Genomic DNA, 14,543 nt, shown 5'->3' with positions numbered 1-14,543 from the left:
CAAAGCTTTTTTTTAAAAACAGTCAAAACAAAAGAGTTTTCCCCAAAATGTTAATAAGCATTTTTATAAATGTCTTTTAATATAACCTGTAAGAAAAGTGAAAAATAAAAAGGGCATAATTAGCCAACAGTCACAGCCTCACCAGCTTTAGCTCAGAACTACATCCATCATTTTCTGCAGCTTAGGAAAATACCAAGTCCTCCTTTTTCTAAAGTCTCCCCTTGAGTTCTTGATTTGGTGGGTTGGGAGAAATACTGAAAGCGAGGAACTAGCAGCAACGTTTTGCCAGGCCAAATCAGGATGCTGCTAACTACAGCAAACATTGTTTTAAACTCTTAGATTCAACAGAATCTAAGATTTAGACTCCAGATTCAACACCACTTGCTTTTGAGCGTATTACTAGACAAGTACTGCAATGGTTATTCATACTTTGTACTGAAAGACCTTGCTGGGCTTTTATACTGTGTGGAATTTTCTGAAAAGAAAATCAAAATAGACAGTCAGGAAATACCTCTCAAGTCACAAAAAATGACATTACACCTTAAATAACAGACTCAGCTGAGAGGCCAAGCAAGATGAACATATTCCAAATCAAAGTACAGTATTCAAAATTTATGTAAACATCTATTTCATAGACAAGCATACCGAGTCCCCAAGAACTGTGTAATTAGATGGTTAAACTATTATGTACTAAAAGATAATTGACAACTTTTATACAAAATTTAAAAAGAATAAATCTGAAAAAACATGTAGTGAAGAGTAACTTTAATTGGAAAGTACAAGGCAACTTAAAGCTCCTACTGCATTTATGTAATTGATAAACACAAACAGTGATAAGTGATAATTATCTCCCTGAGCACAAGCACATTTAAATATAATAAAAAAAAGTTATTCAGCTTATGCAGATGCAAAATTGTTCAGATCTGTTAAAAGACAAAGACTAGAAGCAGTTTGTTCCTTTAAGCACTAGACATTTTTAGTTTGACCAGATAAGCACTGAGGAGGAATATGACAATTTTCTCCTTTACAGTGGACAGAAGTTCCTGTCAGCACACAATGAAATTACAGTATCGTAAAAATATGTAATATCATTACTGAACATTTCACATAGTGAGTGTTCAGCAATGCTGTGACTTTAAAGTCAGAATTAAGAACATCATCACTCTTATAGCCCAGACTTTAAGCAACACTCACAAGCAGTAACACTTGTTTCCGTCCTCACATTCTACACACTTGTATCTTCCAAAATGTCTGGCTTTGAAAGTATTTAACACAACACTATAAAAAATGATCCAATGACTAGATGTTTCCAGATACTTAAGTGTCTCATCCAAGGTAAAAAACAACGTTACATCATTTCCCAGCTGTTTATGGCTAATGACAATAAGTTAATATTAGCCTTTCTACTACTGAAGGAAAAAAAAAGGCACCTTCATAAGCATGCATGGTTAAGAAGGAAAAGTTACTTTACAAAAGAAAAACTTCCTGAATATTGGAAAATAGTGCATATATCAAAACAATTTATTCTGTGCTCTCAGTTTCCTGTAGAGTGTGACAATTGTTTGTTATATTGCTGGTCATTGGCAGCTTGATCATCCATCTTTGGCTGTGGACAAATGACATCAGCAAAAAATGTAATGTATTTATTGCACTGATGGCACCATCAAGTTAACAAAGTGTAAACTTCAACCAGTTTTCTAGGCCCTTTAACAGATCTGAGATTTTTTTCCCTAACTTTAACCTGAAATCAAGGAACTATATAATAAAATACAAGTAGATCTGAAGTCAAGGAACTATGTAATAAGATATTTCGAACATGAAAACACATGTAATTTCATAAGATTAACAGATCAATAAATATCTGTGTCATTTGTAGATAAGTTAACAAGTGCATATGCAGTTTCCAAATAGCAACAGCTTATCTCCCAATTCAAATGTGGTATTAAAAGCCCAAAACACTGGAATTTAAATATAAATTATTTCCAAATAGAGAGATCTGCTTTGACCAGGAAGCTGCACTAGGTGATCTCAAGAAGTCCCTTTCAACCTAAATTATACCATGATTCTAAGATTATCAGCAAATAAGTCTTAAGACTGTACAACTGACTTATTACCCATCTGTTTAACATACTAATATAAATAAAAAAACTTTACAGAACAGGGATAAGAAGCTTTTTATTACTAGGTGATTAAAAACCTATCTACCTTTTTGTTCTTTGCTAGTCAGTTATTTCCTCCCAGGCACTGGCTGAACCATGATTATTTCTATATGGTTTTTAAATCAGGTAGTCTTTATGGTGTCAGTTATAGCAAACAAACAGTATTAAAAACTATATCAAAAAAAATGGAATGTGATTTAAGTGACATTCACTTTGAAGGATAACGGCTATGCGAGTCCTCACGTGAAGCTGAAAGAAAAAGAAAACAATTTTAAAATACAGTAAGGATAGTATTATTGTCTCTACACAGCGACTATATGTTGAACTAATTTGATACTGTTTACTCAGAAGAATTTGCACTACCAAGTACACCAAGTACCAAGTACAGTGCACAATTTGCTGTAAAGCAGAATTCACTTGTTTGTTTGCTAAGGAAAACTGAATGTTTTCATATGTTTCAGTTCTTCAGAACATTCGAAATTCATTTTTACTTCCTACTTTTTAGGTCCATCTAAGCATAATTTAATGCAGAATTGTTATTTTAGTCTTTAATATGATTGAGGCTTTAGCAGTCCACAACACATCTTCTCCCCATCTCCCTCTAGCGATCATAAGAACGTGCCTGATGGCAGAAGGACAAACATGAACTGAAGAAGTTTCCAATTGCAAGTGTGACTCTAACTCCTATAATACAATAGTTTCTGAAGTAAGTATTGTATTTTTAGGATGTCATAGCAGTTGTCAGTGTACTATCCAAGTTAATTATTCCTTAAAAAAAGTAGGCTTCTAGATATTAATTAGGAGAACATATCTGTCTATAATTTCAATTGCTGTATGCAAATAAACGCCGTGTCTCAGCTATTCAGTATTTTTTGCCTACACCTCTGGCATTCCAAGATGCAACACTCAAAAAACGCAACCTTTCCTCTTGCTGCATGCTTACCAGTGCTGAATAGACTTCTTCCCTGGAAAGGATTTGTGATGGCACAGAAAAAACAGCTGGTTGCACTACATTCTCCCCACAAAACAGAACAACAAGCAAGTCCTACTGAAGGATTCACCTCACCAGATACCCTGACATCAGTATAGGGGATATCCCTTAATTCATTTGCTGATGTTTTAGAGCAGAAAAGCAAAAGGTGTGGGAACCCCTTTACAAGAGTTCAGCTACTGAGGATAAATTTTTCAAGCAACAAAATATCTCTTTTCCCCCGATGAGGCTACTTTTTTCAGGAAGACCTCGGAATTTCTGATATATGGCAATTTTCCAGATACTAGACAGATTTGACTGTGCAGAAGAACAAAAATAGCTTGTGGGAAGACAGAGATAGGCAAATATCTGATTGAGACAGAGAGAGAGAGAGAGAGAGAGAGAGAAAGAGGGAGAGAGAGAGGGAGAGGAAGAGGGAGGGGGGGGAGGGAGAGGGAGAGAGAGAGGGAGAGGAAGAGGGAGAAGGGGGGAGGGAGAGGGAGAGAGAGAGGGAGAGGGAGAGGGAGAGAGGCAGAGGGAGGGAGTGGAAAGAGAATATGTTGCACAAAGACAGTAACAGCCTTCTTCCCTTTACTATCAGATCAAGTAACTTCTCTGAGAAGTTTTACAGTTTGGGCAAACCTGCAAATACTTGGTTCAGACTCCCCAAAGTCATCGATTCTCACTAGTGCCTTCTTTTCATAATCCAGAAAAGAATCTTAAGCAATAGGAAAAAATGGTATTCTTCCCTTTAGGATACTTGCACATTGTCTAGTAACTCTAAAACTGTATACAAATAGAGAAGAGGAATTGTTGAATTGTTTGTCTAACATAGCAATTCATGCAACAATATGTTTATGTGCTTAAATAATTCAAAAAATGTTTACCTGAAGGGCTTATCCCAGGAGTGACACGAGCATCACAACACCCATAAACTGAGTGAACAGCAACAAAGGTGTGATAAATGACCATACAGGCCATAGGGCAACATTGAAACTAGGAATGAAAGCGAAGTTTTAGGTAATTTCTGTTGTTATATTACAGAAGTAGCAGTCACACAAAGAAAATCTGGCACAAGAAGAAATGAGACTTAAATGGCTCAACCTGAAAAAAAAATTCTTTGCTTTATGACTTGAAAGAAAACCAAAACTAGCACCATTTTTTTTTATCAACTGTTAGTTTGGTTTACTACGTATTTACTGACAACTCATACTTGAGCTTCAATAGTTGAGGATTTTACACGGAACAAGTCCACTCAGTCCCTCCAGGAGGAAGGATACCCTTATGCTTCTTAGAATTTCTCTGTATGAAGCATCTGAAAACAAAATACTCTTGATTGCTCCACAGGCACACATGGCAGCTGAGATGAGCCTTAATTTGTATTTCGAGCTAAGAAGATTGGAGAATTAGCTAACTGAACAGAACAAGGATGAGGGGGTGACAAACACTTTTATGACTGGATTAGACAGATTATGAATAAGGATTATGAATCTGACAGATTCTAAACTATAGGGGCCTTGATCTTCTTCAGTCTTCCTTTTTTTCTTAGCACTGCAACAAATACACTAGAGGTCACAAAGTGGTTTGGTTTGTATGTAACATCGAAAGAACCACCTTTCACTTAGGAGGCAAATGCATATACTTACAGTCACACTACACAGTTTTCATAATTTTTATTTTTACTCACATGCTATTCGCTCAACTAATCTCTGTATTTTTATAAAAACAACAGTTCTTACTAAGGCACTACTATGCAAGATAAACCCCTCAAAACACATAGAAGAATAGTTAAAATATAAATTTCAGTGTGAAATTTTGGGTGTGATGTGTGATAGAAAAGAACTGTGTTAGGAACTGACGTGCCATAATACTCCCACCTAGAAAATACACTCTTACTTTGTAAACTTAAACAGGTGAAAGAGACGAGCAATTTACATTAGGAACTCTGTTTCACAAGGAAAATGAAGACTGAAAAGATCAAGTACTGATCTGAAAAGATCAAGTTCACTTTTAGAATTGGCCAAACATGGCCAGTTGGGCCAAACTGGTCATCTCTAGAACAGCTACAGAGAGTTCACTAGTATATTGAACAGTGCATCAACAACAAACAAAAACTGCTGCAATATACTGTGGGTTTTGTTTTTAATCTGATCTGACATTTGTTTCCTACCTGAATGTGTTACTGATGGCCTACTTATCATTAAAAACATCTTCTGTGTTTAAGGGCATACAGAGAGTCCTACCACTCTCACTAGCAGAGTAATATGTACTATACTTAACAGGGACTATTAATGGAAAGACATCCTGACACCTATGCATACAAACATTAAAGGGGATATAAAAGGATATAAAAGGAGGTGATATAAAAGGATATAAAAGGATATAAAAGGATGAATGTTCAAAGTGGAAGGAATTACTGATGCTAACTGAGCTTGTATGGTCACCAGTATCTTCAGCAAAATTACAAAAACTATACGTTTTATAAAAATGAGTCTATTAACATAGTTGGACTCATACAGATTTAGCAAAAGTTTTTATATCCACAGGGTTCTAACTTACCATATTGCTGCTGCAATAAAGGTAGCTGTCGTGATAGGTATCAGTACTGGATATCGTGCATCATAGTCCTCAATTCCACAGTACCACTCCAGATATATTATACAGTAAAAAGCAACAGATAAACAGGCAGCCAACAAACAACTGCCAGAGGCAAACCACCAGCTGTGGGGGGAAAAAGCATCAGTAAGGACCAAGACATTTCAATTCTCCATTTTGCACTAGGCTTCTCCTTCTTGAGTGTATGTGCACCAACCCTATTGAATTTTAACTTTCTTCAGCATACTATTTCTCCAGTTTGAGAAGTGATCTGAAAACCACTGATACTCACATGAAATTAAATCCGGTCTTCCAAAGTATTATAGCCCTTCCCATTCCAGCATCACTTTCAAAACAAGGATATATTCTCCCTAGTCTATCCTTCTATTTATGCACATTATTTTGGAACATTCTTGCAAACCTATTTTTATGGCCAGATCCATTACACACACTGCCCTGCACAGTCTAGTGTACACACTGTAACTATATATAACTATAATATAACTATAATATCTACATATTATACATATATACATATATATATATACACATATATACAATACATATATAACTATAATATATGTAACTATAATATATTATATATTATAACTATAGTTGAACATAACTTTAGGTAGAAATTTTAAGATTTTCAGATGTGTTTTGTGAACTAATCACAATTCAAGTGATTTCCTCACTGAAATCATTAAGCATGTGTTGACATATTTCTGTAGTCTTCAAAAATATATAAAAGATCCAATAATGATTCTCTCCTTGGACAAAACAGATGAAGTTTTAAGCTAGTTGATTCAACTCACTGAAAACTGATGTTTCCTGATCTGTCATCAAAATAAATTAGAGACACAATAAGCAACTATCTTATGTTTAGGTGTTATTCTGTAATTTTTATATTTACAAACATTTCTTTACACATCACATCTTCCAGAACACAATTTGACTAGACAAGTTAGCACCTTCAAGCTGCAGGTATTTTTTCTCTGTAGAAGGAATTTATTTCAGCAAAAAGTTAGATACAGTGCAACAGGTAAAGGAAGCTTGAAAGATTAAGATACTGGGGAGAATTTCCAAGTTCTGTTTTCCAACACTTGTAGCCAAATTAGGCATCGTGGGATTACCTTATGAAATAGCTCCTGTACAGACAGCGAAAAAGAAAACCAAAACAACAAGCCTCACTTGTTATTGTTTAGTTTGTTTACCCAAGATTTAAAACATAAGGGTTAGATCTAACAATCTGAGCGTGATTGTCAGATGAACACACTATTACTCTTTGTAAGAAAGGGTATCTTACCTATCTCCTTGAATAGTTTCTTTAATGGTTTTAAAGAACTCAAAGTAATATGTTACAGCAATTGATGCCAAAATCCAGAATGCAGAGTGAATATTCAGTCTGGGTTGAGGCTTCCTTGTCTTCTCTGCAGCTGTAGACTCTTCTGTAAATAAGAACATAATTATATCACTAAAGCTAGTCATTCAGTGCAGTATGATTTTAGTCACATAAAATACAATGCTTAATCCTTTTACATCATTTATCTTCAGAGATTATTATACTCAGCTTAATACACTTTATATTAGAGAGCAAGCAATCTAAAAGGCCAAGCAAGGTACCTTTTGATGAAACGATAAGGCAGTAACAATCACCACACACTTTGTTTGCGTACCCTTTTAGAACATTAGCAGCTGACTGGATTACAAAAGGGTTATTTAACCACTCAAGAACCTCCTTTTGTTACTAAAGTGTTTTCATTAATCTTACGTATGGAAGGAAAAGCCTGTATCCCAATTATTGATTTATTTGTATTCACTTTCATTAACTTTCATGTTTGCAAAGGGATTTTCAGCATATATCTTTTTTCTCCCTCTGCAAAGCTACTGCCACATCACAAGAGCTTTTTCAGCTTTAGTTTAGTTAGTTTAGTTAGACTGATTTGTGCTATGCACTGGGGCAGGTAAACTAAAAACATGATTATGCTGAAACCTGTCTTTTGTTCTCCCCACTGGGAATGCTTCACAGGAAGCAGCACCATGGAGCAAACACCTACACGTGCATTTTCTGCACATGATAGCAACTAACAAGCTGAGTACTTATATACACTGCCAAGAAAAAAAAGAAATGGGACAGACATACATGTGGAAGCGCAAGTGTTTTTGATGCTTTAGTCTTTCAGCCTCCTTTATCACTATTAGTTATCGGTGAAAGGAATGGGCTCAGCGTCACAGCTCTGCCCCCTTACACGTTGTCTCCGGCTGCCCATGGGGACGGCTCTGCTGAAGCTACAGGTGTTCCTGGTCTTCATTTATTTACCCGGGCTCGGGGGCACTCAGTGCTTCCCTCCCACCATCACTACAAGCCTCTGGGCTTCTCTCCAGCAGCGTCTCCCTCCCGTCCCACATCTCCGGACACGGCAGCCGGAGCCGTGGGCTGCCCCAGGGCCTCCCCTCCCGCCATGGCCGCGCTGCCGGTGCCACCCACCGGCCGTCCCGAGGGGCGGCTGCAGCGGCGGCGGCTCCCGGGGCTCCGCGCCCTCCCGCAGGCCCCGCCGGAGCCGCGGGAACCCCTCGCCGCCGCGCCCGGCCTCCATCTTGGGCAGCGCCGGCAGTGACGCGGGCAGGAAGCGCCGCGGCCGTTGGAGCCGTTGGGCGACTCGCGCCGCGGCCGTTGCGACCGTTATCCCGCCATGAGGAACGTTGTGCTGGGAATCACGTACCTGTGAGCGGGATAACCCAGTGGCAGCTAAAATGAGAGCCTCAACCCGCTGAAGTTCTAAGTAATAAGATTTTTTTTTTTTTGGATTATTTTTGGGCCGTACTTAGTATCATTTCAGAGGGTTGTATCTCACTGCACCACCCTGAGTTACCCACGCGTTCAGTTCTGTAACGCCAGCTTGCCAGCTGCTCATACACCAACACGAAATTTCAACATACAGTGTTAAGACACCCGGTGTTATTTGCCATTTACTTCACCATTAGTAAGGACATATATCTTAGATAACTTAAGACTGCCAACTACACTCTTAGTTCTGACCATCCCTCTTTCAACATGTATCTGCTCTGTATACACTCTATGAGATTACTTATCGTCCTGATAAGTTTGTGCAACTACCTGAGCTGAATGTATGTCTACTTTGCAGTCCACTAATCATCTGTACTTTCTAAGTTGCAATAGAAAGTATTTTTACCAATTTCATATATAAATAGAAAAAAAAAAAAAAAAAACAGGTGAGATAAAGCTTTGGCCTAGAACAATTCATAAAGATCTGATCTTCCAGCAACCTTAGCAGCCTTCCTTTGTTCCTTTCTTCGTTTTTTTTCGTACAGTGTGACAGAAAAGCACAACCGATGAACACTTCTTGCGGTGTTTTTACTTCTGTATTTCTTTTCTTTTTTCAGATGGCTAATTGCTCTATCACTCAAACCTATTCATGTCAGATAGTAAATAGAAGAGTTATAAATTGGAGTGAATTGTATATTAGAAAACAGTCACTCACTTCTAGCTAAAACTGCCTTTCCAATTTGTTCAGAGGATTAATTTGTTGAATTCCTAAGTTATATCTCAACCGATTCAAAAAGATTTCTTTAAATATTTATTCCAAAAACAGTTGATAAAAATTGTATATATTGTCTAGGAAGGAAAGCTGTGTCTGTCATAAGCACCTCTGAAGCAAATGACACTGGCGTGTTTCAGTAATAGAATTTGAACCGTGATTTCAGCCCCACTGAAAACAGTGAACAATTCCATGGACAAACCCAAGTGAAGGAATGTGAGCCCTGTTTTGCTGAAATACAGAAAAAAAAAAGGGGGGGGAAATGGGAAACTGGGTGACTGTTCATGATTTGCCAACTGTGTCATCTTAAAGAAAGAACCATGATTTAGATAGAATGAGTCCAGCACAAAGTTGTGAGCGCTTTTAAGAGCGCTCTGTAATAGTGTGAGAGCAACCTCTAATTGAAAATAATAACCATATATTCAAGAATGGAACAGATAAAAGCTAAAGAAACTAATAATCTGGAACAATAGATTGCCTCTCTTTTAGTTCTGTGTAACTGATTTTTTTCACCTACCTGCATTACATAAAGTCATTTAAATATTTTTCTGCAGACAAAACCTTAAAACTCCTTACATGAATATTGTTTTCTTGTTTATTCATATGGGCGAGGTCAAACTCTACTAAATTATAATTACAGATTAGTTCTTGGCTATTTATTTGTGCAGTATCTACAGTTCTTTGAAGTAGCATGGCTTTTTAAGTTGAAATTAGTTTTTACTATGAATGATTTATTAGGCTAATTAGATTTTATTTGTGGTGCTTAGAAATTCTGTCATTTTCTCGACAAAAATCCCACGACAGGGGGTGTAAAGTCCTTACTAAGGCAAATTTTCCAGTGCCTGTAGTAAAAATTTGCTTCTTTTAGATAGGGATATCAGTTGCAGATAGCTTTTCCTTGAAGTACTGTATAATTAAATGCAGAAATATTGAGTAAAAGCTCAGATTCTTACAAGATGTAAGAAACAAAGTCTGTATTTTACTTACAGATATCAAATTTATAGTCTTAATGGTATACAGGTTGAAGTTCAGAAAACAAATGTTTATTTAATTATCTAATAATTATCCAATTACACTATTCCTTTTAAACATAACTGACTGCTGTGCAACAAAACGATGATGGTGAGAACTTTTCTTAAGTTTTCACTTATCACATGCATTCTTCATATATGGTGTGAAGTTTATCGACAGAAAAGTTCTGCCGTTTCTTCCTCTGTAGTGTCATACTGGGAAAACAGGAAAATAGGAAAAGCAAAAAGAATGGAATGTGGACTGTGGATAAATAATAATATATTTTATTTTTAACTGCTATAGTCTTCAGGACACTTGAAGATTACAGTAGAAGATAATTTGAGTACAAGCTGGGCTTGTTCTAGCTTATATGCACTATCGTTTTTAAGCAATGCTGAACTTGTTGGACAATTGTTGGATTTAATTATTACAGCTTTTTTTTTTTTTTTTTTGAGATGGAACTTTTGGGGAGTTTTTTTGTTTGTTTGATAGTTTTTTTGTTTTGTTTTCCTGCAGAAAGCGTGGCTTTCATTTGCATCTGAAATCCATGTGAGCAGTGTCGTTGTGAATAGAAATAAGGTTTTTTTTCCAGCTTTAGAACATGTCTCACAGAAGGAGCCACCACATCGTAGTCCTTGGTGACTAAAGCGGCCTTTTTTAATTTAGTTGGATTCAGTATTTTAAAGTTAACAGCTGGTGGGAACCTCTGAGCTCAGCTTTCTTAGCAATGAAATAGAGGTTTCTTTGTTTTCTTCCTTTGAGTGAAATGATTACCTCAGCCTTTACTTTCATGTTAGTGATTCAAATGAGAAACAAAGAAAATCTTCATGTACCCTCTTTGCAAAAGCTATTCATGGAAATATCTTTGATTTAAATGTAGTAATTAAATAAATATGTATGTTTGGAAAGGTTAAGGTCTGTCAGTGTTGTTAAACTGAAGACTCCTGTTTACCTACAGAGCAGGTATTGTGCAAGGAGCTGAAATAAGAGCTTCTCTGCCCTGACTCATTATTGACCTTAACCCAGATCACTCATGTTCAGTATTTGTAGAGCTGAGATGTTTTCTGTGATCTTTTCACAGAGTGGCTCTGCTTCAGGAATTATTAATCTGTTAAAGAACTGATAGGCATCAGGAGCTGGATTGAGACTGTTCCAAAATGAAAAACATAATTAAAAAGCTTCCAACCAATGGGACTGATATGGATAATTCATTCTTGCAAGTAGAAATTTCAGGGTTCATATAAGAAGGCTAGGAAGTATTTTTAAATGAAGTGCTTTTCCCAGTAGATATAGTGTACACTCAGAGAAGGGAATTTTGGAGTCTGTGAAGATTCTATGGAAAGAATGGACAAAGGACAGAGTTTTCAACAGTTTGCTCTATGTGTGCCTGATTTTTTGCCTGATTTGAATTCTTCTGACGTTTTCAGAAACTGACTTCGACTTCTGCAGGGTTTTTAGAATAAAAATAATGCTCTGTAGATTTAAAAATATTGTGTTATGTCATTGAAAATGAAAGCTGAATTTTGCAAAACAGTTGGATATTTTTTACCATATACTGATTAATTGGATTTTTTTAATGTTGATTTAGAAGTAACTCTTAATGAGACACACAAGTCATAGTTTGTTTTTTTAATTTTCCTGACTAGACACTTCCAATTGTAAGAATTAGCCTTCTGAGGTAAAGCCTCATGTTCAAGTTAAGTCATGTCTCCAGTTAATTTTATATCAGATATTCAGAACTTTTCCCCTTTACAATATTCACAATAGCTAAACAGCCCAAATGTTGTCAAATTTCTTCATCCCTTACATAGGTAGGGCTAGTTTCTTTCTCCCTGTGTTCATTGCAGCTCAGAGAGGTTGGCTGCAGCATAAAAAGGCGCGATGTTTTGGGAAGTGATAGTTCAGTGCGCGCTGGGCTTTCTGTTCATGGACTAACAAACGATGTGGTCCGTCGTGATGTGCCGCCCAGGTTCTGCCATCAGCACGAGATGTGGAAGGATTCGCAGTCCGTTCTGAGTTCTGCCGTCGTAGTAGAGCACTATGTGTCTTCTGCACTGGGTAAAAGCTAAATGCATCACTGTCTAGCTCGTGCAGGCAACAAGGCAGCCCTCAAACGGTACCACAGTTTGCTTGCCTCCATTTAGCTTTTCTTTCATTATTTTAAATTTAGTACAATGGAAAAAAATCACTGAAGTCCTGAAAGCAATTGGTGTTAAAAGCTTGATGTAGATGTAGAAAGAGCCGAAAGTTAAAATTCAATCTTACCTGAATGGAATACATATAGAAACTGTTGGACTCAAATTAAATTCTCATGTGACTCTTAAATGACAGTGTAGCCCTGAACTGACCCTTTAAGCGGGAAACAATACATATAATAGTGTGTTTGATGCGAAGAATACTCTACCTGTGGACATGCAAGCATTTGAACTCATGAAGGAAACGAAAGCATGAAAAATAAAGGAAGCTAAAGCAGGTGAAAAGGGCGTCTCAGCAAACTGAAGAAGAAAGATCCATATAAAATATGATCTGAATTTTATCTAGCTGTACTTTACTTTTAAAGTTGTCAGTGCAAATTATATTAAAAAAAAAGCTAGGACAAACTTTAATCCAAAATCTCAATTTGACTAAGAATATATGATGAGAAGGCTTTGCTAATTCTAGCTCTGGTCATCAAACATATGACACATTAAATGAATCCGAATAAACCAGATTCAAATAACAATTAACTAAATTTTCCTACTACCTCTCTCATAAATCATTTCTTGAATTTAATCTTGATTAACTGCACTTACTTTCGTAGCAAGTCCAATGGCTCTCAAAATGCTTATCTGAGACCACAGATTGTTCATACACAGTGTTTGGCAGCAGTACTTCAGCTACTATTTTTCTTGACTCGGTAGTGATATATAATCCCTGTCAGTCAAAGGATTCGATCTGGCTTTAAAGCCTGCAAAAAAATGCTGGATTTAGGCTGAACTTACTCTTCACATGAAATCACTGCACAGTCCCCAAGAAGTTGTGCCAGAGCAAGGGATGGGATGACAGAAATGCAAAAGCAAATAACTAGATGTAGAAAGGTGAGAATGGGAATAGTTGGGAATTACTGGAGCTTATTTCCTCACTGTGGAAAATACTACGCATCTGTAACAGCCTAAGAATTTCTTACTTTACTGCATGTAGGAACATCCTGAATTATAAACATTTTGGGGGCGTTATGAAGTCTACAGCTTTAATTAACTTAGGAAAGACCATTTAGCAATTATAGGAATAGGCATTCGGTTGAGTATTCATAGACCTCTGTCCTGCTATAGTCAGATGTGACACTTTGGTTCTGTATTCATAGAGATCAATATTTTTTTAGGCAGTGAGCACATCTTAACTCTTTTCTTTTTTTCCCCAAGATGGGCCAATATCCCAAATACCAGTGATGTGACAGCTGCAGTGAGGACCTGCCTCCTTTGGCATGGGGATCTCACTCTTCCAGGACCGGAAAAGTACATATACATATATCACATACCCACTTCTACAGCATGGGAACATCCCACTGATGGAATTCAACTCATACTGTTTGTCTGGAGACAAAGAGTTTTTTTCCATGGAGCCTTTATCATACCCAGTGCTAACCTCTTGCTGAACTTACTGATCACCAAAAAGCTGGGTTCTTCACGACAAAATAGGTAAAGTAGAACTGTAGCAACAGGAAAGGAAAAGGAAACTTATTTCAAGGTGCAAGACAAGGAAATTGTAAGAACAAACAGCCCATAAAATGTCCTAAAGTAAATGGGAGAATGGATACATGGAGAAAAAATCAATAAAAGCCATCAAGCACTAGGGATGTTTGCCAAACTCAGTGAGAACTTTTCTATTAACTATTGATTTAGGATTCTGAGTTAGAAGACAACTGGCAGGAGGTGTTGGCTTCAGTTAGTAGAGTACTTGCTACACTAAGAAAAGTCTAGGAGGAGGTTCTGGGCCTCAGCCACCAAAACCAGCAGCCTTTGCCATCTGTGGTACTATGTGGTAACAGCAGCTACTTACACCACCTTGACTCTAGGATGTGTTCTGAAGACAATGAGTCAAGAAATTTTATAGAAAAGTAGAGTAGGACAAAAGCGTTAGGATGATGGAGGATCAGGCTGGGGATTTTATAGAAGAAAGCTTTTAAGTTTTTATAATAGTTGCATTCAGGTTGCATTGGAAAGCAAATAAGCACTGCTGTCTGGTTGCTAGCTGGTAGCTGATTTTCCT

The 14,543-nt window shown here is 37.0% G+C and overlaps 1 protein-coding gene across 1 annotated transcript; it reads right to left on the bottom strand.

Moving 5' to 3' along the window:
• Positions 1-866: 866 nt before the first annotated feature.
• Positions 867-12,370, bottom strand: TMEM128 (transmembrane protein 128). The gene is made up of 6 exons (XM_026034067.1): positions 12,236-12,370; positions 8,213-8,447; positions 7,031-7,172; positions 5,689-5,850; positions 4,017-4,125; positions 867-2,408 (listed from the first exon to the last, which is right to left on the bottom strand). Exons 1-5 carry the CDS (start codon positions 12,368-12,370, stop codon positions 4,026-4,028), a joined length of 774 nt encoding a protein of 257 aa, XP_025889852.1. The 3' UTR covers positions 867-2,408; positions 4,017-4,025.
• Between the last annotated feature and the right edge of the window lie 2,173 nt (positions 12,371-14,543).

The sequence above is a fragment of the Nothoprocta perdicaria genome, unplaced genomic scaffold, assembly GCF_003342845.1.
Source record: "Nothoprocta perdicaria isolate Ctin4 unplaced genomic scaffold, notPer1 scaffold_14, whole genome shotgun sequence".
In the NCBI taxonomy this organism is placed as follows: Eukaryota; Metazoa; Chordata; class Aves; order Tinamiformes; family Tinamidae; genus Nothoprocta; species Nothoprocta perdicaria.
The sequence above is the reverse complement of the archived record's forward strand: the minus strand, read 5'-3'. Positions and strand labels throughout refer to the sequence as shown.